The sequence below is a fragment of the Parus major genome, chromosome 1 (assembly GCF_001522545.3).
Source record: "Parus major isolate Abel chromosome 1, Parus_major1.1, whole genome shotgun sequence".
Lineage (NCBI taxonomy): Eukaryota > Metazoa > Chordata > Aves > Passeriformes > Paridae > Parus > Parus major.
In genome coordinates this window covers 60562077-60584723 of record NC_031768.1, presented here as the reverse complement: position 1 = coordinate 60584723, position 22647 = coordinate 60562077, and the positions used below count along the sequence as shown (strand labels likewise).

At 35.9% G+C, this 22647-nt stretch overlaps 1 protein-coding gene across 4 annotated transcripts in view; it reads left to right on the top strand.

Moving 5' to 3' along the window:
- The first annotated feature begins 94 nt into the window (after nucleotides 1-94).
- Nucleotides 95-22647, top strand: part of ZC3H13 (zinc finger CCCH-type containing 13) — a 46017-nt gene continuing 23464 nt past the window's right edge. Inside the window, exons 1-6 of one of the 4 annotated variants that reach the window (XM_033514696.1) lie at nucleotides 95-5777; nucleotides 6213-6322; nucleotides 11797-11908; nucleotides 18204-18312; nucleotides 20412-20551; nucleotides 21276-21436. In XM_033514696.1, the coding sequence (XP_033370587.1) occupies nucleotides 5661-5777; nucleotides 6213-6322; nucleotides 11797-11908; nucleotides 18204-18312; nucleotides 20412-20551; nucleotides 21276-21436 (749 nt within the window). In that variant the 5' untranslated portion in view covers nucleotides 95-5660. Of the gene's footprint in view, nucleotides 5778-6212; nucleotides 6323-7391; nucleotides 7481-11796; nucleotides 11909-18203; nucleotides 18313-20411; nucleotides 20552-21275; nucleotides 21437-22647 lie in introns of those variants that run through there. The other 3 variants (XM_015631361.3, XM_015631352.3, XM_033514693.1) reach the window with 3 other exon arrangements.

The following is a 22647-nucleotide window of genomic DNA, read 5'->3' as shown; positions in this document are numbered from 1 at the left end:
CGGAGGAGGGGTGGGGGGAACGCCCGCAGGCGCCGTCGCGGTGCGGGCCCCGGGTGCCGTTCCGTCCGTCGGTGGTCGTGCTGCAGTCTGCTTCCCGTATACTCGGATATTCCCTGTTCGTGGGGGTTTTTTGGTTGGATTTTGGTTTTGTTTGGTTTTTTTTTTCTCCCGCTTCTGTAGTGCTCTTCTCCCCCTTTCTGGCAGTAAAATAGTTTCTGCTTTATGTGCTTGAGAGGGGCTACTAATTTTGCTTGTATAAATTCACTCATCACCATTCCTTCAGGTAGTGGCTACAGCTAACCCCCATCCCTTCCAGAACTTGTAGCCGGGCACGTTGGGTTAGTGTGTTTTGGGTGGTCTGCTTAGGGCCTCGCCTTTGACATCTCGATGGATTCGCACTCCACCGTTGATTTCTTGTCAACCTCCTGCAAAACTGTTCGGAGATCAGGTGTTTGGCTCTCAGTGGGTTAGTTGGGGTGGTGATGAAACACTCACGGTTCCTCTGTGCAGAGGGAGTGGACAGACTCAGCCAATGTACCTGAACACTAAAGAAGTGTGACTTTATGTGGCTGTGCCCGAGATAACGCACCCTGCTTCTCAGCATGTTGGCTGAGAGTGACGGCACGCTAATGTGCTGATCCAGCTCACAGATTGGAGATAATGTGTATCCAGCAAGCTGGATACTGAAACAGAGTGACCTCGGACCTGTCCACGCCTGTCTGCACAGACTGTCCCTTAGTCTGGCGAAACTTCTTCTTTGAGTATGAAGACTTGGTTAGACAAGGCATGGAATATTCCGTACTTCCTGAGCCCTGATGTTTTTATTCACCTGTAGAAAGCCAACCATGATTTTATTCTTGTGCATAATTAGCAGTTGCTTATTGCTACTAATGGAGAAATATCATATGTGAAATTAGAGGGGTAGGTTCAGGTTACTGTGGTGATGGGTTACAAACAAGAAGTTTTAAAATTTGGATTAATTTCTAGTTTTGTGTTAGGCTTCTCTGTGTGAGTATTTGACTGCTCTTTTTGAAAGTTCATTATGAATGCATTTTACCATTTTTAGTAATATTTTTAGGTAGTAAACCCGTGGAGCTTCTTCAAATATCTCTATTTCATTAGCAATGTGACATGGAAGTGTTAACATTTTAGTAGGACCCAAAATATTTTCAGGTAAAAGCTCTTCATTTTAAAAAGTGCAGGGAACCATTCTCAAAGCTGTTACTTAGTTTTCAACATGCATTTAGGTTATCAAGGAGTGTTAATAATGAGTTTGTATCTGAACTTCTGTAGGACTTGAAGTAATTTTGCTTGTTATTTGAAATAGCATATTATTTATCTCTTCAAAGGTAGGATTTTCTGAAGTGATGTTATGCTTAGCTTGTGTGTGGTGTGTGCATGTGCAGACGTTGACATGCTTATGAGTGATGTCTTGGACTTCCTAAAGAGATTTTTATCTCCTTAAATGTTTTCTTGTTTTTGAACTTTTCTTTTGTTCTGTTACATCTCAATTTGAAGTTTTCCTGTAGAATCCTTCAGGATTTGTTTTTTTAGGGGGTTGGATTAGGTTTTTCTAGCAGAAAACCAGGCATTTCAGCTATCTCTTCATTATGACTTATGTAGTATCACACTGATTTTGAAGAAAAATGTTAAGCATGCTTGGCACCGAGATATAGGAATACTGGTAATAAAAAGTAAGAATTTCAGTGGATGCTGTGTCATCATGACATGCCTCATTGATTTCAGTTCATTGGTCAGTGTTCACTAGGTGCACTCGCTTCTCTCAAGTCTGTCACATTTTAGATTATTTATGTACATAACGCTCTGTGATATGTTCTTCTTCAAATGGTAGTGTAATTAATGTCATTAACAGATTGTCACTCACCCTGAGAAAGTTAATTCATTTTAATAATAACATAGATGCATCTGCAAATGAGTTATCCTAGTGTCACAATATTTCTAATTTATTATAAGGGTTGTCATAGATCTTATTTATGCATGGAAATGTGATAAATTGCAGTTAAAATTTTAGGTAGAGAATTTATTTTAGGAGGATAAAGTTAACTTTGCTTAGTTCCAGAAACTTCATTCTGTTTCAGAAGTAGCAGAAAGTTCAGTGCCCCTAAGTAGAGTCAGCACTGCAATGTCACGTACCTGAAATAGAGAAGTGCATAATGTTCTACTTAGAAAATTTTTAATTTTTTTTTATAAGCTGGTAGGAATTATTTGAAATGTTGAGAGTGCTTAAGGCTCAGTCCACACTGGTACTCACAGCTGTCTAATCCCACATTAGTGTTTGATAAGGAGATGGTAATTAAGAGGCACAGACATCTGATAGAAAGTCACTGCTCTGGCCATCAGTGTGGGATTGATAGTAGGACTGTGATCATCAGTGGTAAAACAGCAGGTGAAAATGTTTCAGAAGGCAAATCTTTACGGGATGTTCCATGTAAATTGTTCTTGGTTGTCCATTAATGTGCAATCTGAGAAATTTGGAAATTAAACATGTAATTTTTTCCCTTTCGAACAGTAAACAGTACTTTTTTATGAGTAAGGAACCTTTTCAGAAACGCAAAACCTGTCCATTATCCATCTGAGATTTTCAATACTGTTTTAATAGTCTCTTTGTTTTTCCAACTCACTTGGTCCTCAAAGAATGAAAATGGGACTGAGTGCATTTGCATACACAGTCTCTCAAATGCAATGTTTGACAAAATGAAATTCCACCGTTTGCCTCAGAATAATGTGTCTGGACTCTAATCCTGCAGCCTTTGATAACATCTATATTCACTTAGCAGTGGAATGTCTTGCAGTTCTTGTTACATGAGTGAGGACCTCATGTTAATATGTGCATACAGAAAGTAATATGCTGTGCACTCACAGTATGCAGGGTGTGTTTGTTTCCTTAGAGTAATCTATCAGGAAATATCTCTTCTGTTAATAAAGGACCTGTTGTTAATTGCAAACTGGTAGATATGGGCCAGACTATGAGGATAGAATTCACAGATTGCTACAAGAAATAGCCCGGGTTTTTGTTTCTCATTTTAAGTTGCTGTTTTGGGTTTTTTAAATAGGGGGTTTGACAAACCTTAGAAGATTCATGGTTGAATGGTATTCTTAATTTCCTTATGCCAAAATACAGGGAAAAACGTGGTTGGAATTAAATTATCTTTTCAGTTATGATGATGTTGCCTCCTTCGTCCTCTCCATGTTTATGGCAATCCCGTTAAGCCTAGTCATCATCATAACTTCCTATACAAGTTAATTCCAAAAAGGCACTAAATGCTGTGAAAAATTAACATTTTAAAATGAAAGTTTTGCCTCTGTTTCTTTGAAAATAAAAATACATTGGAATTGAGGCAAATTAATGTGATTTTTCTGTATGCTGCTACAATGTCAGTGTGTACTGTACTTGCATATTAGATAGACTCATCTGTCCTTCATATGTTGAGCCTTCTGCCTATGCCATTGCCAGTGTCATTTATCTAACCCTTTTTATTTCAGATATGGCTCTTTTAACTGTAAATATTTAATCCAAATTAGGCATTTATTATATGATTGTTTTATTAAAAATGCTTTTGCATGTGTCAGTTGATTTTTATATCTTCTATATAAAGGGTGTGACTGCGTGAAACTGTAGAAATTTAGTCTTTTTTTTTCTTAAATTCTGTGAGAATCCTGAAATGGAAGGGTGCTCAGCTAGATGAGATATGGTATTGTTCTGCTTTCTAACTTTAATGGTTTATCCTGTCAGACTTTTTAACTATTGCTGCACATTGAGCTGTCCACAATGACTCCTAATTATTTTTCTCAGAAGACTGGACTAATTTGGTCTCATCAAATATTTAAACAGAATCATTTCTCCTTCTGTGCGTTGCATTATGTTTATTTGCATTTCATCTGCTGTTGTATTACTCAATTCTCTAACTCAGTTAGCTCTTTCTGGAAATCTCTATTCTCCACAATTCTTACTAACCCAAATAATTTCATACTACTGGAAATTCTGATGTTTGACTGTCTGCTTACACTAATTGATGTTAACCATTGCTTTTAATGTTTGGTATACACCATATGGTTAACTTCTACCTTCCCTGAACATCTTGGTTCATGTCTTGATTATCTGAACCTTATTTATGAGATAAAATTCTTCAGATAATCAGAGGCTTGGAGAAGGAGTCAGTAGAGCAGAGGTCTACTGAGAAATTTCAAATACACAGTGTAAGCTTGCTTTCTTCCATTGTTTATAAAGGAGCTGAAGTGCTTCACAAGATCGTCAGCACAGCATTTTGTTTGTAGAAATTGAACAGGTGTCTGACTCCTAGGGAATTCTTGTGGTGGAACTAACTGTAGGGTTCAGATAATGAAGTGTCCACGTTTATACACCATAATACTTTGTTTCTTTGAAATGTAACCTTACTATATGAATACTGTGGGAACATATTGCTGATCAGATGATGAAATTGTGTATCAATCCTCTCTGGTGGATGTTAGTTTAAAATGTGTATTATTCTGGCTTTATGGATGAACTTTGTCATTTGTAACCTGTTTGTGTATGAGATACTTTAGTGTGTCTGTGTGTGTGTGTGTGTGTGTGTTCTAAATGCAGTGACATGTGAGCAGAAGAGACAGCAGCAGAAGGTTAGGAGATTAGTGTTTGGCTAATCATGATCTATTAATGAGGGTGATGGCACATTGCAGTACAACAGAGGTGTTTTTTTGAGCTGTATATAATTTGTCAAGCACCTGGCGGATGTTCTCAAATTGATTTTATTTTTGTGTAGATCAAGTAGAGTATAAAGAATGGACAATAGTTTGTGAGTCCCATTTTGCCCTTTTTGTACAATCTGTCTGTAGTGCTAAATATATATGTTCTTTTTTTTTTTTTTTCTTTAAATATGGGGTTTTTTTTCTATAACTCCTTCCTTTCTCAGGTAAGATAAATTGTGGCTTCTTGTTTATCAAAGTTATGCTGTGTTTCCTTTAAAATATGTTTTTCTTGATGAGAAGGAGCTACTTTTTGAGCAGCTTAAGAAGTGCATCATCATTATGTAGTTTTTTATTATTTTTATTATTGATTTTTTTTTCTAAACTCATGTAATTCCAAGTAGTTGTAGGAATCAGACCAGTAACAAACACAGGCTGTGGATAAAAGCAAGATGGTTTTCAGTAGGTTGTCATACACAACAAGGAGGGGAAAAATAAAGCTCTTATTTCTTGAAATTTGTTTCAAAAGTGGGAGGCATTTTTAGTGGTTGGAACTGGTTTCTGAGAGGTTGGTGAAATAACATTGAAGGTTCTATTCACTCATGCACCAAAAATACATCATGAAAGAAAGCATCTGTCCTGTGTGGTGTTTGCTGCCTAAATGAATAACATGTTGTATGATCTTTCCCAAGGGGAAGCTGAAGAATGCAAAGCAGGTCATGAAATAAAATGGAAAGTTATCACTACTGGTGTTCAGCTGACTATTTCAAGTCAGAAGCATTCCTTGTTATTAGATACATTTCACTCATTTATGACTTCTTTTTCTTTCTTCATCACCTCTGCAGCAACTTTTGCAGCGTATATCATACTGTTTTATTCATGTGAGTTCAGTGTCAATAGCCCCAAACTGAAGGATTTTACAGTTTTGCTTTTTTTTTTGGTTGAAGTAGTACAAAATGTCAAAAATTAGAAGGAAGGTCACAGTGGAAAATACCAAGACCATATCCGATAGCACATCCCGAAGACCCAGTGTGTTTGAAAGGCTTGGACCCAGCACTGGAAGTACTGCAGAGGTGAGTTGTAAAAGTGTTCTTCTTTTCCTCCCCACCCCAGCATCTTCTTTTTCAGGATTTATGTGGTGGGAAAGAGTAGCTCACAAGCACCCAATATTCAGATGTTACTCAGGTTAAGTAAAGGTGAAAAGAACTCCTTAACACATGGATGTTCAACATGCTAATACTAGAATTTTCAAATACCATGTGTTGTGCCAGCTTCTGGATGGAGCAGTAGTACTGTGCATATTAATAATATTTCCACCAACCTAAATTTTTCTCTGCCAGACCTGATGCTCTTTGTTGATTTTTTTTTTAATCAATTATATTACTGGTGGACAGAAATTACAGATAAATGGGACTTAATGTGGAGTCATTTGTTTGTTCTGCCACACTCACACCAATGGTATTTCCAGAAAGGAGTGTGAAATTCACCCAGTAATGTCTGTCTCTTAGACACAGTGCCGTAACTGGCTGAAGACTGGCAACTGCCTCTATGGGAACACATGTAGATTCGTACATGGCCCTTCACCACGAGGTAAAGGCTATAGCAGCAGTTATAGAAGGTAAATCAAGAACTCACTTTGAATTCTTCACATGCTGTAGGAAAATAGCTTTTGCAACTCTGTCTTTTGTTTTGTTGTTTTGGTTTTTTTTAAAGTGAAATGCTGTGGTGTGCCTAATTGTATGTTCTATCAATAACCAATTGCCTTATGAAGCTGCTTAAAACAATTATTTTGGCAATGTGCAGGATTTTTGTGTGTACACAGCTTGAAAAAAATTAATAGAGTCAACTGGATGCAGATTAACTGTTCATTACTTGAAATGGGAAGTTCAAGTACCTTAGTACTTTTTTGTTTTGGCATAGTGTCACTGCAGCTTTCTGTCCTGTACTAAAATGCTGGTTTGCAATTACTTACAGCAGTGCTCACACTCACAGCCCTTCTGACTTTGCTATGTTGTGTGATCAATGTCTATCCTTTCTCTCCTGTCGTGAGAAAACTTTTCTCTTCAAAACATGGCTTTGTGACTTTAGCTGTCAAATATAGAAAAATGTCCTTTGTTGTAGGAGGAGACCCAAAAAATTACCTCATTTTTCAAAAGAGAATATTTTTTATTGTATGTCTCTTCATATGTTACTAAAATTTTATTTTTTTTCAACTGTCCTTCGTGTGGCATAACACCTAACTTAACTGAAACCAAGTATGGCAGTAAGCTTGTAGTATTCTTATTATAAAGGACAGAAAGATGTTACAGTTTTAGCATAGTATCTCTTTTTGTGAACACTTCATAATTTACAAACATAATGCCAATATTACCTATATTACGTATAGACTGCCAGTATAACCTCTAGATTATGGATGGGCACACTGAAGCACTAAAGAGTAAAGCAACAAAAGGAAGGTTGGCATGAGGTTAGGGTTCTGTGTCGTTTTTTCCTATTCCTGTGGCATGCTTTTACGATGATCTTGGCTTTGCTTGTTTGATCTTCCACTGCTTCTAAGGTGGTAGCAGCTGGGATACAAAATACATCACTGAGTTTAATGTTTCTTTTGGTGTGTAAAAGATTTTACTCTGTTCTGCACTGAATGTTCCAAATTAATAAAGTGAGTGGTTTACTGGTAGGGATTAAATTTTAAAACTGTTATAATGTCACTTTCTCCTTGCTTTCAGTGTTTGGAACACTCAGTGCTACTGGGTTCTACTTGGTCATTTGAAGAAAGGTGACATTTCTTTTAATGATTAAAGCTGTGTTTCTGCTTCACTGTCACCACTGACATTTAAGAAAAATGTTGATTTCCTTTTTATTGCTAACTTTTTTACTGGGACTATATGAAAGGTCAAAGGACAAATCTTCCTACTTATTTGCTTGGCACATTCAGCATTTAATAAAGGTGTTCTTAAAAGTAAAAAGGGGGAGGAAGCCCACCACCCCCACACACCCCCCAAAACAGACAAATGAGAGAACTGTGCCTGTCTTCAAAAGTTTCCACTAGGAGCTCTTGGCCAGGCATAGAAAAAGCTGGTACATAATAAGTACATAATAAAATGTTGGCATTTTCATGCCATTTAACATAAGAGAGATTTTCACAAATGTTATCCAGGCACTTCAAATGCAATTTTATTGGCTTCAGGCAAGCCCAACTAATGCTGCTTCTGCATCAGTTCAGTTAAAGCAATACTATTGTTCAAGTATCTGGGATAACCAAATGGTAGCGCGTCTGTGTGTGTTCAGCCACGTTTGCCTGGGAAGTCTCATCTGCTTTGCAAGGAGTTGGGTAGGACAAAGCATGTCCTGCTGCCTTTCTGCCTTTGATCCTTCTGCCTCAGTTTCCATATCTGTCTGAAGTAAATCCTGTTTTTAATGGATTTATCTGATCATAATGCCTCGCATAGTTCAAAATATCACTGGACAGTAGGAAAACGTGACTCTAAAATGTAAGAAAGATTGTTCCATTTTAGCACTAATGCTGCCTCTCACAGCATGAATTTTAATCTTTCTATAAAAATAAACCCTAATGTGTTTTTACATAAAGTGTTTTACCTGATGATAGTATTAAGAATTCAATATTAGACCTGCCAGTCTTCCCGACATCAGAATTAAGGAGAAGAGAACTAAGAGATGTGTGTAAACATGCTATCCCACAAGGAATTTTGCTCTCTCTGCCTTTGTAGATTATTGGTTAGCTGCTTGGCAGCTTCCTGGCTAGCTCCTTCATGCAGTTGTTGGGATCTGTGCCATTGCTGGGCCCTTTTCCTAGTCGTACTGATCCTCTTTATTTGGGGTCATCACACTGCATTTAAAAACCAAACCAAGCCAGCAGTCATATTAGGAAAGAATGTATGGATTTTGAAAGTTTCAAATATCGTAGCATGAGAAACTGGAAAACAGGACAGTGTTTCTTGAGCAGTTATAGTATGTACATAATACATAACAAATATTGGTCATCTACCTCTATGCACATGTGTGCTCTCATACAGGTAAGCACAGATATCCTCAGGTAGGTGTGTTGCAAGGTGTGCCTGTTGCTGGATACTTGTTTCTGACACTGTAAGAAGTACAGGAGCAAATGAAGGCACTGTTATGAATGTGCATTTCCTAAATGCTGTTGAACATGGAGAACTGAACTGTTGCAAGAAGTAATGCTGTGTAAAATTACTTAACTGCCTTAAAATTTGAAATGAGGAAATTCTGCATTTTAGGCCTTATTTGAAAGATAGGCCTGGCTCAAAATATTAAAAAGAAATTGCATAATGCCTTTTGTGTGAAAGGTTCTAGCAGTTGCAGTCTAGCCACAGCATCTTAAAACTGCAGAGGTAAATTGTCATGATCTGTTGAAGTTCAACAGTGATCATGACCTGGAATAACCAGAGATCCCTTCTGGAGTGGGCTGGGCGAAAGTTGTGTAGAAATGAAGCTGTGGTACACATAAGAGAAAAATCAGCTAGAAGACCAGCTTATTTTTCTGTGCATTTAGCCAAAGCATCTGAAAATCGTCATGGCTTCCTGAGTAATTATGTCTTAAAGTTTGATTAATTGTCAGTCTTATTTTATTAGAGTTTTTGGAAAGTTATGATGTCTTTGGGGAAAGAGAAATAGTGTGATTACCATGACTTTGCTTCTGTGTTCTCCTAAAGCTGAAAAAAAGCCGACCCAGTAACAGTGAAACCAAATAAAAAAATCAAACAACACACCCCAGCCCTGAATGTGTACCTTTAAATTTTCTGTGGGTTTTTTCATAACTTTTATAATATTTAAGTAGCTTTGAATAATATTTTAGCAAAATACCTTTTTTCAGTATTGGAGGGAAGAAAAAATTTATTAATTGAGGGTAAAATGACTTGGATATTTTGGTTTTTTACTCCAACCTATAACTTAAAAAAAAAAAAAGCTATTAAAATATCAGATGTCCCTCTGTAAGGTACATGAGCTGCATTCTGTGCAAGTTCTCTTGCTTTCTCCTTCAGCTAATGGGATTTTTTTCCTGAAAATACACCTCTCAAGGAGCAGCATTACAAAAGATTATTGATAATCTTTCTGCCTTTTAATTTAATTTTCAGTTTCACTAATCCAAATCCTTTGTATTTGTAGCTTAAATATTATTAAAAATTAAGGTGTTGAATTGCACTTTAATGCTGAAAGACAGTTGATTTGTTGAGGTAGCTGATGGTTGGTATGCTTCAGAGGGTTTTTATAATGAGAAGAATTGCCTTTTTAATATGGGGAAGAGGGGAAAAATACTTTGAATCATAACCTTTACTAAATCTAGACACTTTAAAGATCATATAGTCATGCATGCAAAGAAGATAAGGTATTTATATTTGTATGCTGGCTATTATTTGATCCTTAGTGATGAAAAAAGCAGAGCTTTACTCTTCTGTACATTTCCTCTGATCGAGATTGACTTGTACTTACAATTTCATGGAAAATTAGATGCATTAAAAAATGAGAGCAGTCACTAGTCTCTGTCCCTCTAGGTCCTCATACATTTAACCCTATGATGAGGTTTAAAGAATTAAATATAGGAAACAGTGCAGAAGAGGAAATAGAAAAAATCGCTTTTTCAAATATGTGCAGATTGGAAATGAAATGGTATTAAATTAAATTTTTGTATGCATTGACTGTGAAAGACAGTTTGCCCTTTATGTATAATGTGACAGGAAGAGTGAGAGAAATTACTTTCTCAATGGAAACTGATTCAGTCTGAATAAAAAATAAAAGTGCAAATTTTATTATTCATATATTACGTATAAGTTTTCTAATCAAAAGACAGCATTAGTATCTCTATGATTCTTTAGTGTAAACTGATAGGCACAGATGTAGTACTTGTATACAACCATTTCACAGAAGATTCTCTAATTACAGCTGACAGTCATCACAGAAGTACTAAACTCAGTATCGAGCCAAATTTATATGCAGAGAAAATTTGTTTTCTTGAACTGAAAGATGATCTGAAACAGCTCCTACATTCCCTTAGCTTAGGAATTTTTAGAACCACAGAACCACGAATGGTTTGAGTTGGAAAGGACCTTAAAGGTCACCTGGTTCCAACGCCCATGCCACAGGCAGGGACACCTTCCACTAGACCAGGTTGCTCAAAGCCCCATCCAGCCTGGCCTGGAACACTGCCAGGAATGGGGCATTCACAACTTTTCTGGGCAACCTGCGCCAGTGCCCCACCAGTGCCATGGTTGTCCTCTTTTAACCCATAAGGGGTGAATGAACTCATGATTCCATACTAAGAGGTGATAAAATTATAGTAGTGTAGTATGTTCTTCCTCCCATTCCACATCACAACAATATCTTTTATAGACACTGTGTCATAAAGATGCATGACAAGTAGAGTTCATCCAGTATTTTGTAATTAAATAGTGAAATTATTATATTACTGCAAGATGGAAAATGGAAGAGGCCTCCAAGAGTTAATTTCTGGTTCATGGTCTTGCAGCAGTATTTTCCTGTGTGGCAGCCTTACCTAGACCATGGGAGGATGGTGCTTAGGTTATGTTATCTCTGCTTGCAGACTTCAGAGTTGTGCTTCTCTGTGACTGTAATTGCTAGTCTATAGTAGTTTGATTCTGCATTAATTGTGGTTTTAAATATATATATGTAATATAGAGAGAGACATATTTATGTAGTATATATAAAAATTGTTGCAGATAAGATTGTGGAGAAGGCTAAATCTTGAAATATTTGTTAGGAGCAATTGTGAAACACATTTGCATGATGCTCAGAAAAAGGTTATTTATTCTGGGTGGGATCACCTGAAGCTGATTAGATTAGTAACTTAGTCATGCCATATATACATAGAAGTAATTTTTCTTCTTGGAGTCAAGTCTTCCTTGATTTTCTGAAAGGATTGGGGTTTTTACAATGCTTAAGACCTTTAAAATGGAATATTTTCTTACTCATCCACCTTGCCTCTGGGTGTGAGGTTTAGATTTTTCTGGATATACTAATAAAATAATAATTAAAATATAATATTCCTTTAAAAATAGTCCCATAGAACTGGTTATATTATGTTTCTGTATTATGCAGGTCACCAGAAAGACCCACTGGAGATCTTCGGGAAAGAATGAAGAACAAACGTCAAGATGTTGAGGCAGAGCCACAGAAACGAAGTACAGAGGAATCATCCTCTCCTGTTAGGGTAAGAGTGGAGTTTGCAGAACTCCAGAATCCCTCAGTAGCAATTGGGCAGTGTGTTCTAGAAACCTTACCATTGTGACTTGTAATATTGAGAATGTTTTAAGGAACTGATCATTTTGTACATAACATATCACGGTTTTTGTTATGAAGTGTCTTAACAATTGTACTGTTTTGCAATTTTATAGTACTTCCTGGTCTTTTGGTTCCCAAAGATTTTTATAAATCCCACAGACTTAAAATATGTTATAAATACTGATAAACAGATATTTAATAACAGTGCAGACTCTTTGATTTTTACCAAGAAAGTATATTAACCATTGTTTCAGTCATCCACTATATTTCCCCCAGTACTTATTCATATCCCTTGTATACATGCATCCCTACTTAAGTCGTTCACCCCAAATTTGCTTTTGATGAAACCATGCAGTTACTATTGTGTTGGTTTATTTTGTCTTCCTCCTCACATACTCATCAGGCACCCCAACTGCTCACTTAATGGATTTTGCAAAAAATTCATTATTGTTCATATTTTGTAAACATCTTTCTGCAACCCTGTGGCCCTCAAATACCAAAATTTATTTAGTTTTAAATTGTGTTATCCATTTCCCATGTTACAAATAGGGATAGAGTTCATAGTGTGACCCTGTACCTGTGTAGCAATAGCACCACTGTGTTCCTGCACCGTGTTAAAGACCATCTTCATATGAATAATTTTTAAAAGGTTTTATTTGTAAAAAATCAGTTTTGCTTCTGCAGGTATTAACAATGTTCTATCATTTCCTCTTGGTCTGTTCCTACTTGCTGTGTAAAATGAATTTTTTATGTCAGCTGTAAATAAATCAGCAGCAGCTGCTATCATTAAATTTAACAGAATGACTTACCTTCCAATCATGTTTTCAGTTGCTGTTAATTTGTGTAAACTCTCAATCTTTTTACTGAAATGTGTTTCTTTTATTTACTAATAGTTTGAATAAACTGTTCAGTTATTGAGTACATGGTTGGTGGGAAAATTTTTTTTTCCAACCGTCATTAAAAATTTGCTGTAACTTTTGTCCTGGTGCAACTCTATTTTTGATGTAATTCTTACTTTTGGTTAGTTAACCTTGCTTTTTATAGTGTTCTCTTAATGCAATAATAAAATACTCTTAAACAGCTAAAACCTAAGTGAAAGTGAACTGGAAGCAAGAATCTAAAGGAATTGGAGAATTAGTGTTAAAGTATCAAAGAATTATTTATAAATTAAGCACATGGCAGAGTGAAAAATACTCTGCTTCAATCTCATAAAATGGAAGATTGAGGAAACAGCTGAACTTTTGGTTTAGTTCCATGGAGGCAACTCTCAAAATACAGGATATCAAAGAAAATATTCTGGAACAAATAGATGAAGAGGGACAGTCATCAAGAGTTGCTTTGCAAAGAACCAGGATATCTAAAAGGACAGAAGACTCAAGTGACTGAACTGCTAAGAAAAATCTTGCTGCATCGGTAGAGCTGCTGTTATGGTGGAGAACTGATATGTGATGTTTCCATATTTTATTAAAGCTTTTGGGGTAACAGCAGAGCTGGATAAGAAAACTTTGAAATAATGAAAGGTAGCTTGTTCCGTAAGAAGTTTCATGATTTTCGTTAAAAACTAAAAAAACGAGACCGATCAGAAACATTCCTGCAGACAAAATCTGTGCTTCACCAGACTACGAGACTGAAACTTCGATGGAGAATAGTGGTTAAGAGAGAACTGCCTGGCATAGGTCAAACCTGTTTTGAACAAGGCTTTTGAGGCAATGTATAGATAGTCAAGGAATAGCAGGTATAATAGTTTAGGTTTAGAAGCCAGCTAAGGGGAAAATTTTAGGTTAATTTGAAACTGAATTTCACAGAACGCTATCGTAATTAAAGAGCTATAAGTTTAAAGAATGTAGAAAAAATGTTGGACATCCCAAATATCAAACTTTGCAGAAGATTTGAAAACAGTACTTGAGATTACTGAAGTCTGGGTATCTGAGGAAGTCTGAGGAGTGCCACAGGGGTTGGGAAAGGTAGTTTTTGGCAGTACAATGGCAGATGAAACTTGGTGTTGGCAAGTGCAAGGTAATGCACAATGAAGAAAGTATTTAAAACAAAAAATGAATGAATTTTTAAAAAGTAACTGAAAGTATGCAGTAGAAAAATAAGTTATTGTGGACAGCTCAATGAAACCATGTGCTCAAAGTGAAGTCACAGTTGTAGAAGCAAACATTCAGGTATATAAAAATGAAATAGAAATGATTGATACTATGCTGTAGAATTCATGGTTCAGTTTTATTTGAAATGCTGTTTGGTTGTCATCATCTGTCTGTATGCAAGAAAATACAGTCAAAGGTCTTCTTGAAGTGGGCAAAGAGGTGAGAAATAAACTGGAGAGAAGAAAGGACATGGGATGAATGCATATAATGTATGTTTGAGAGAATGTAAGTTAGATGCGTCATATTCATACTTTATCCCAGTAGAAAGAGTGACAAATTTAAAAATGACAAGGGGAAATGCTATTTACATTATATATAACAGCTCTACCTGGTTGCCAGAAGATAGACTTACAAAGCTGAATAGGTTCCACAAGAAGCTAAGACAGTAAAAACTAGTATAAAATATTTTCCGAAGAGATTTTGTATTCATTGGAGATGTAAGATGACTAGTACAATCTGTATGTATTTAGGAAGAAACTTCATATATGGGCAGTTTATAGATTATATCCCTTTTTATTTCTTCATGCTTTGTACTATTATTTGCAGAGACAGTATACTGTTACGTGGACACCTACATTGAATTTGGTTGCTTTTGTGTTTCTTGGATTTGCTTTTGGAAATCCTTCAGTGCTGTATGTTAGTGTATGAATTATTATACAAATAATTAGATGAGCTTCCTGCTGTCACTGCATTCAGTTGGAAATTTTTATTTTTAATTTTTCACTGTATTATGAGAAGACAGTTACATCGGTGTGTATGAAGTCTTATCTAAAGTCTTAACCTGGAAGGTGTGTGTGATTTGGGAGAAACAGTGGGAGGAACTTAATGTACATTTAGGAAGGTTTTCATAAGGAATGTGTATCACTTGTTTCATATCTGTGGGTTTTGTCACTGTAGGTTTTAACTATTTCCACTGGAAATAGGACTCAGCATTGTCTTCCATCTCTGAAATGGGAACAAATACCTCTTAATGTCAGGGGAACTTCAGATTCATTTTCTTACGTTTCTGTAGCGTTGTAGTAGTTTACACTATAAAGATATTATACCTAGAGCAAAGTAGTACTGTGCTTGCCCAAAAGCACAGTATTACATTGTAGCTGTATTATGCATAGCTTACTCTAGGTTTAAAGGAATCTGTGCTTTGGAATGAGTTTATATTGCTGCTGCATGTACATGTGCAACCTGATACAGTTGAAACCAAGATTTCTGCAATGCAAGAATTGTAGGTTGTATGAGTCTTCTATTCTTTCCATCCATGTTGGCAAAGGAACACTTCTTGGCTAGAAGCATGTTTTACAGATTGGATGAGTCCTTTTGTGCTTGGCCAGGCTTTTCTGGCAGTAGTGGGAAATTTATTCAAATAGACATCAGGTCTTGTGCTGTAGAGTGCTGATCACATGGGACATAGAACTTCAACTTGAATAGACATTAAATTAAATAAAATATCTCAAAAGTCAGCCATAATGTCATCCGTTTTTCTCTTTCTCACGTGGCATCTCTCCTGAACATCAGCATGAAACTGTAAACATCTATCCAACACCTACTGTGTTTATCTGTGTGCATATACCTGAAAACAGCGTAGATAAAGTCTGCTAAATTGTTGTTTCCTCTTAGGACAAGCTACAATAAATTCAAAGTGTAATATTTCTTATCTAGTAAATGGCATTTTTTCAGAGTCTGCAGAGAAATAGTTAACAAGAATGACTGAAGTGGATATACATACAGCATCTTCAAGTACAAGTGAAAGACATGCTATTGGCCCTTAGGAACTTGTCTTACTTTATTCTTGGCTTGTTAAGGGAGAGACAAAACAGGTCTGTGAGGACGTGAAGGAAATATCTCATTCCCATATGAGTATGAGGGAATCAAATTAGTTACAAGTGCAACAAGTAAAATGAGTATGTTGAAGATTTTTCAGTGAGGAAAAATTAGGTATGTGTACTAAACCAGCATAACTTAAATTCTTGATTTGCATGCCCCAGGAAAAATATACTCGATTTCTAAACTGATACTTGTTTTTCAAGATGCAATGTTGTCAAAATCTTTCTTCTTGACAACTAAATAGCATTAATGTGAAATACCATGCTTATCCTATATTCAGTATTTGTTTGAAAGCTGTTTTTGTTCTTAGTTCTTCTGTAGAAATGTGATTGTGCCGCTACCGATTTTTTCCACTAAAAGGAGAAAATACAGGCTCTTTGAAGATGCTTATATTGGCTTATGAGTTTGAGGAGGTAGGCATGATACATAGAGGTTGGGTAGTATTTTTAACTTGAGTTATTAAATTGAACTTGAAGCATTGACTTGCTACATGTTCTTTGATGACCAGTTATTTTATGAATTGTCTTCGAGAAGTTTTTTAAATTGACATGGAGAGGTTGTTCTAGTGTTTATATTTCAGTTTGCTAGTAAGAGGTAGTGTTGAATTACTAGGAGGAACTAGTATTCGTATTTAAGAAATTATGGTTTTGTTAGTTTGTTGTAGGACTTAGTTGAAATATGTAGCAGAATTGTGCAGTTCAGTAGAACAGATGTGGCCTTCATGGAGGGTGGGGTAGATAAATGAGAACAGTCTTATGAAAGAAGAGAATGGTTGCAGGGAAGGCTTGTTATACTGACAGATTTTTAGATCTCATCTGAGTAATTTTCTTTTAAAGTAGTTTGCTTTGGGGCATAATATTCTGAATTTTGGCCCTTAGACTTGAATGCCTTTAGTACATGTTGAGACAATGGTTTAGGGGATGCAGACTTTTCTGTGGTTGATGTCAGCAACCAACATGACTCAGTAAATTACAACCTTCTGCATCATTTTAGAGATTTACATCATTATAAACTAGAGATAAGATTTTAACATTGTTACTGAGTAAAAAGGACTAGTTGAATTTTACTCATTTTTGAGTGACTGTCTGCAATTTTATATTGTTTACTTAATGTGTTTCTAAGGTGATGTTAAAGTTTTAAATTAAATCAAGATTTAAGTCCCAATAAGGAATAGCTAGTGAAATTCTTAGGCATCTCCTTTTCTTTGTGTTTCTCGCTCATACCAACATGAAAGAATCCCCAGAAAAACAATAGACGGCACTATGTGAGGTGAGAACAACAGGGCTGTGGGACAGACTTCGTTGTTCTGGTTTCCTATTTAATAAATTAGCCTGAGATACTTCTAAGCTTGAATTTTCTTCTTTTGCTAGTAGTGAAGAAACCTTGTCCTGTACTCCACTTGAGCCTGGGTAGATCATTTAGAGAATGTTGCTTCAGCAGATGCAGAAGTGTGGCTTTATAAGTAAAAAAAAAGTAAAAGCTATGTGGCTTTATTCTGGAATTGAGGGAGGGGCACAAGAGCAGCACAGCATCAGTTGACTTGCAATTATATTTTTTCTTGTAAGGATAGTATCTGGCTTTCTTGAGTGTTCACAGCACCATCTGCCACATGGGAAATGGGAGGTACTGCATTAGTTAGTGCACTGTTACTTGGAGACAGTGAAAGTCAAACACAAAGCTGTCAATGGAACTTGATACGATTGTGTTGCTTTAGCATTTTTTCCCCTTCTGCCATCCAAGGGTCTCTGGGTTTATTTATTTTATTATCTCATTGCCCTCCACGTTCTTTATCCTCTGAAGAGTAAAATGGTTCTGAGGCTTATCTGCCTTGCATATAAATATTCTTATTTACAGCTGAGAATTCTTTCTCAAGCTGTTAAAATTATATTCTTTAAATGTTCATTAAACTTCTGGTCTTTAGAACTTAATCTCTTCTATGGTGCCTATTTTAAACTTTATTCTCTAATGTGTGCTTGACTCTTGCCCTGCCTTTAAGCCTTCTTATTTTATGAATCCTTTCTTCTCTTTTCCTCATCTGCTATTAGCATTCTGATTATATGAAATTGCATTAAAACATGTAGCCTGTGGAGTCTCTGCTTGTTTAGGAAGGTATTTGTTCAACAGGCTAAAGGGGAAAATGCTTTTTGTACTATGAAAAAAGTCCAGCCAAAATACCATGTAAAAACACCTGCTTCTTCAGGCTTCTTTTAAAATAAAGTTGTTTACTCTAATGCAGCATTTTTCCCTTTATAGAAAGAGTCTTCACGAGGAAGACACAGAGAAAAGGAGGATATCAAAATTACAAAGGAGCGAACACCAGAAAGTGAAGAGGAAAATGGGGATTGGGAAACAAATAGAGAAGGTACGTGAAAGGTATTGAACTGACAGTCCCCTGACACCTCAAAGAACTGTGAGATTTCTGGGCTATGTGTCAAGTAGAATGCTTCAAGATTTGGTTTCTAAGCAGAATACTTTCATGCAGTAGCCATTAATTGTTTTTTGAGGAGAACTAACAAGTTACCTGGGTTGGACTACTCCATGGTGATTCTGTCACATGAAGGTCGCTAGGTGAATCCAAGTTGCATTTATAGTAATTTGGAAATTGTCACTCTGAAAAGAAAGTAATTCCTTTGAATTCAAAAGTCAGCTGTTTTTGTTGCATAATTTGTAATGGTGTAAACTGTCATTAAGAAGGTCTCCATTAGAATAACAACAGCTGAAGGTGGACATTGGTGAAATATTTGTGTTCTAAAAATACTTTAAGAATGTTAAGTGTCTTGCATTACCTTCTGTAGTCACTTTAGTATGAGTTGGTGGGTGGGAGCTTTTGGGTTTGGAGGATTTTTTAGTACCTACTAGGTGGTTTCATTGTTGCTGTAGGTAGTTTTCTTCTCTCCTAAGTTTTACTTTTGTTAGTGTCCAATTTCACCTGATAGTGAAGTTACAGGAACTTCTCTGAACTGTGGTGTTTCTGCAGTTTTCTAAGCGTCTGTGTTTCAGAAGTAGTTTCAACATTGCAAGAAAAAAATGGCAATTCTGAACCCATATGAGGGAATTCAGATGTAATGAACATATTTGCAATGAAATTCACTGCAAGATGTAGGATGGAGCTCCTTGGAAAGGTCAATAACTAGGGGAGCTTTTCAATACTGTGTGCTTAGTGTTGCAGGTTCTGTTTTGCTGTGTCTTAAGCACAATACATGGAATGTATTGTGGAATGGAGAAGTAGCCATTATATGTATTCACTCCTTGGTAGCCTTTTTTTTTTTTTTTTAAACACACTTAAGAAAAATTGATTTATGGCATGTGTATATGGAAATAAAACCTGACTCAGAAAAGTTTGGAACATAGAAACCACAAGGTCTATATAAACATATGGTATGAATGTCTTAAGTCTTGGACATTGAGACTTTCATCTTAAGAATTCAGCCTTTTTTTTCAAAATAGTGTCAATTTTCAGTTTATGAATGAAGAACTACTGTCTGTTAATTTCTACTGAATGCTATATAAGTAGATGGATAGACCAGGAAAGGACCTATGTTATTAGGAACTGCACCTTTCTCTGAACTGTTCCCATGCATTCATGACACATGGAGGCAATTTGCAGACTGATTTTAGTTCTTGAGAAACCTTTTATATAGTTCCTGTATGTAGGAAGGGAGTGAAAGCTAATAACTTTTTAATGAAGTTGTCTTTTCTCTGACAGATATTTTCCCAAAATGCTTTTTGAGTATTAGCTCAAAACAAAAAAAGTATAAACTAAATCAATATAATAAGAGTGAGTAAATTCAATTTTCAGTAAGATTACAGTTGCCAGGTTGGAAGCTTAAGATATTAATTGTCCATGACTTAATAAAAGAGTGAGAGAAATAGCACTTTTTCTAATGTGAAAACCAGTGATAATAATCTGTAAAAGCAGATGTAAACTCTTGAAGTGTATGTTTATCCAATGAAAGGGTTCATACAGAACTCGTCTTAAAATCAATGCACACCTGTAATTGAGTGTATCAATTGATTTGTAAGACGCTGTGTTAAATAAACCCCTCTAGTCTCGTGTGTCACTGTATGAATGTTTCATGTGAGTTCCCTTGTTAAGTAGTGCTCTACTTATTTTTGCTCCTTGTCAAGACACACAGTTTTAAATATTTTGTTATTTAAACATAAATAAGTGGTTTACTGTGTTTCCCTTACTACCTCTTACAAATGTCCGTGAAAGAAGTTGTTCTTTTTAACAAAGTTTAAAAGTTGAACTTCAGTTTGTATGGAACTAAATGGAATTACTTCAGGTTTGCACACATAATTGGAGAAGAAATTCAGCATTTATTCCTTGGTCCATTCATATAGTACTTAAAAGTCATGGAAGTATTTACAGTTGGCATCTAGTATGGTAAATGTAATGGTTATATTTTTCACAAGAAATTGTCTACTAATCTATTTACTTTTTTTTTTCTTTCAATAAAGACTCTGATAATGGAGATGTTAATTATGATTATGATCATGAGCTGTCTTTGGAAATGAAGCGCCAAAAGATTCAGAGAGAACTCATGAAATTGGAACAGGAAAACATGGAGAAACGAGAGGAAATAGTAATTAAAAAAGAGGTTTGTATTATGTAAATATGAAATAAAAAAATAAGTCATCAGCTACTTCATTGATTTCTAATTGTTTCCCAGAAGATTTAAAGTTTTTGGGCTACAAATGCACTATTGTGTTACATAATAGTAAATAACTGGCACCTATCTAATTAGTATGTGACTTGAGTATTAGGGGTATCTGATCAGTCATCCAGCACAGTAACCAACTTTTCTCCTTTGTGAAGTCAGCTATTAAATGAGTAGGATTTAATGCATTTTAATGATAAAAAACTAGTAAGATCTGTAACAGAGAAGATACGTAAAAAAGAACACCAGGCATTTCCCAATATCATTTTTCAGCTTGCCTTGTAATAACAGAGTAGAGTGAGAGAGACAAAGCTATAGGTGTTAGAAACTCTAAAATTTTGGGTGAAGATGAAAAAGAATCCTCTAAAGATGTCTTTCTTTTTCAGACAAATGTGAGTGTTAGTTGTGAGCATACTGATTTTATACTTAAAGTTATGGTTTTTGTAATGTATCGCAAAGTGTACCACCTTCTTTTCCTCCACACTTTATCTGTTGTCTTGCTTTTGTGGTCTTTGCAAGCAATGTGATGAGGTTGAAGTAGAGAATGTACTTGGCTGTCATACTCTCTCACTTGCTGAATTTAAATATTTGACATACATATTGGCATACAGTTACGCTTTTGAGCGTCAATATCTTATTGGCTAATTATATTCTTTCCCTCAAGATTTCTCCAGAGGTGGTAAGATCTAAATTATCACCATCACCATCACCACGAAAGTCTAGCAAATCTCCAAAACGAAGATCCAGTCCCAAATCATCATCATCAGCTAGTAAGAAAGACAAGAAAGCATCTACTGTCTCTTCACCGCTTTTGGAGCAGCAGAGGTCAGTATGTAGATGCATCTTGCAAGAGAGTGAGAACAGAGAACCACGCTTATATTTATTACTGGAGTTTTCATAAATAATGTTTTGCATTTTCCTTCCTGTCAGTGCCATTGATTGTATAAATTTAGGACAAGATCTCTAAATTGTGCATTGTGAATCATCTTATGCAGAAAATTGTTATATGGATGTTATTGTCAGTTGATTATTTTCATGGTTAACAGGCAGATCTTTTCTCTTTGAAACTCCAGAATCTTTGTGAGGTGATGAGATAATATAAAGCATTGAAAAGTGGAAAACGCTTTTGTTTGAAATGCTGCAGCCTGTGAAGCTGCCTCTCTAAACTGAAATATTTCAAATTCGACCAACTGCACATTCTGTTGGTATTGCATATTACAATAGATACAAGATACAAGATTTCAAGGCAGGAAATTTCTCAGAATTCAGGAGAGGATAAGAAGTGAAGGTTGGGGAGGCAGACAAGGAAGAATTAAGGATAAAATATGTAAAAAACTCGAGATTTTAACAGGATGCTGGGCCACCAAAGTCAGTGTCCAAAAACTGCTTCTAAAGTTCTTGCTGGCCACAAGACATTTTGAATTGTTGTTTGCAGCTTTTAGATAGGAAAGAAATCACTGCAGCAGTGTAACCAAGCACATCTGTGTTTGCTAAAATCCCCTAATTAACCTACTTGTTAAAATCCCCTTTAAAACAGGCGCAGAAGGACATTTCTGTTACAGGAAGGGTGTAAAATGTGATCGTATGCTACTGACATATGCAGTGATACTTAGTTGATAGGATTTACCTTAGTGGTAAATTATGTGGAAAATACATACTGTTTCATATTGTGAGGTGCATATTCAAGAATGTTTAGATGCTTCATTCTGTCAGGTAGTTAACATTAAATTGAAAACATGAGTAGTTGCAAGTGATTTTGTGTATGTGGTTGGGGTATTGCATTGCAGAAATGGGATTCTAAACAGACAAGATACAGTTTTTGTCTTCTTATGTATGCAGTTCATGTAAGGTAAATTTATCTTTGAAAACTGGTTCTGTCTGAACAAGAGCAATTCCTATTTTTGTTCACTTCCTTCAGAAAAAAAGGCTATAAATCTAAGAGCTCAACATAAATTTTAACCATCTTTATTCACCTTTCTGTCAAGTTCTTCTATGGAATGGTGCTTGCTAAGGGAGTTGGTAAATCCTGTCCTAAA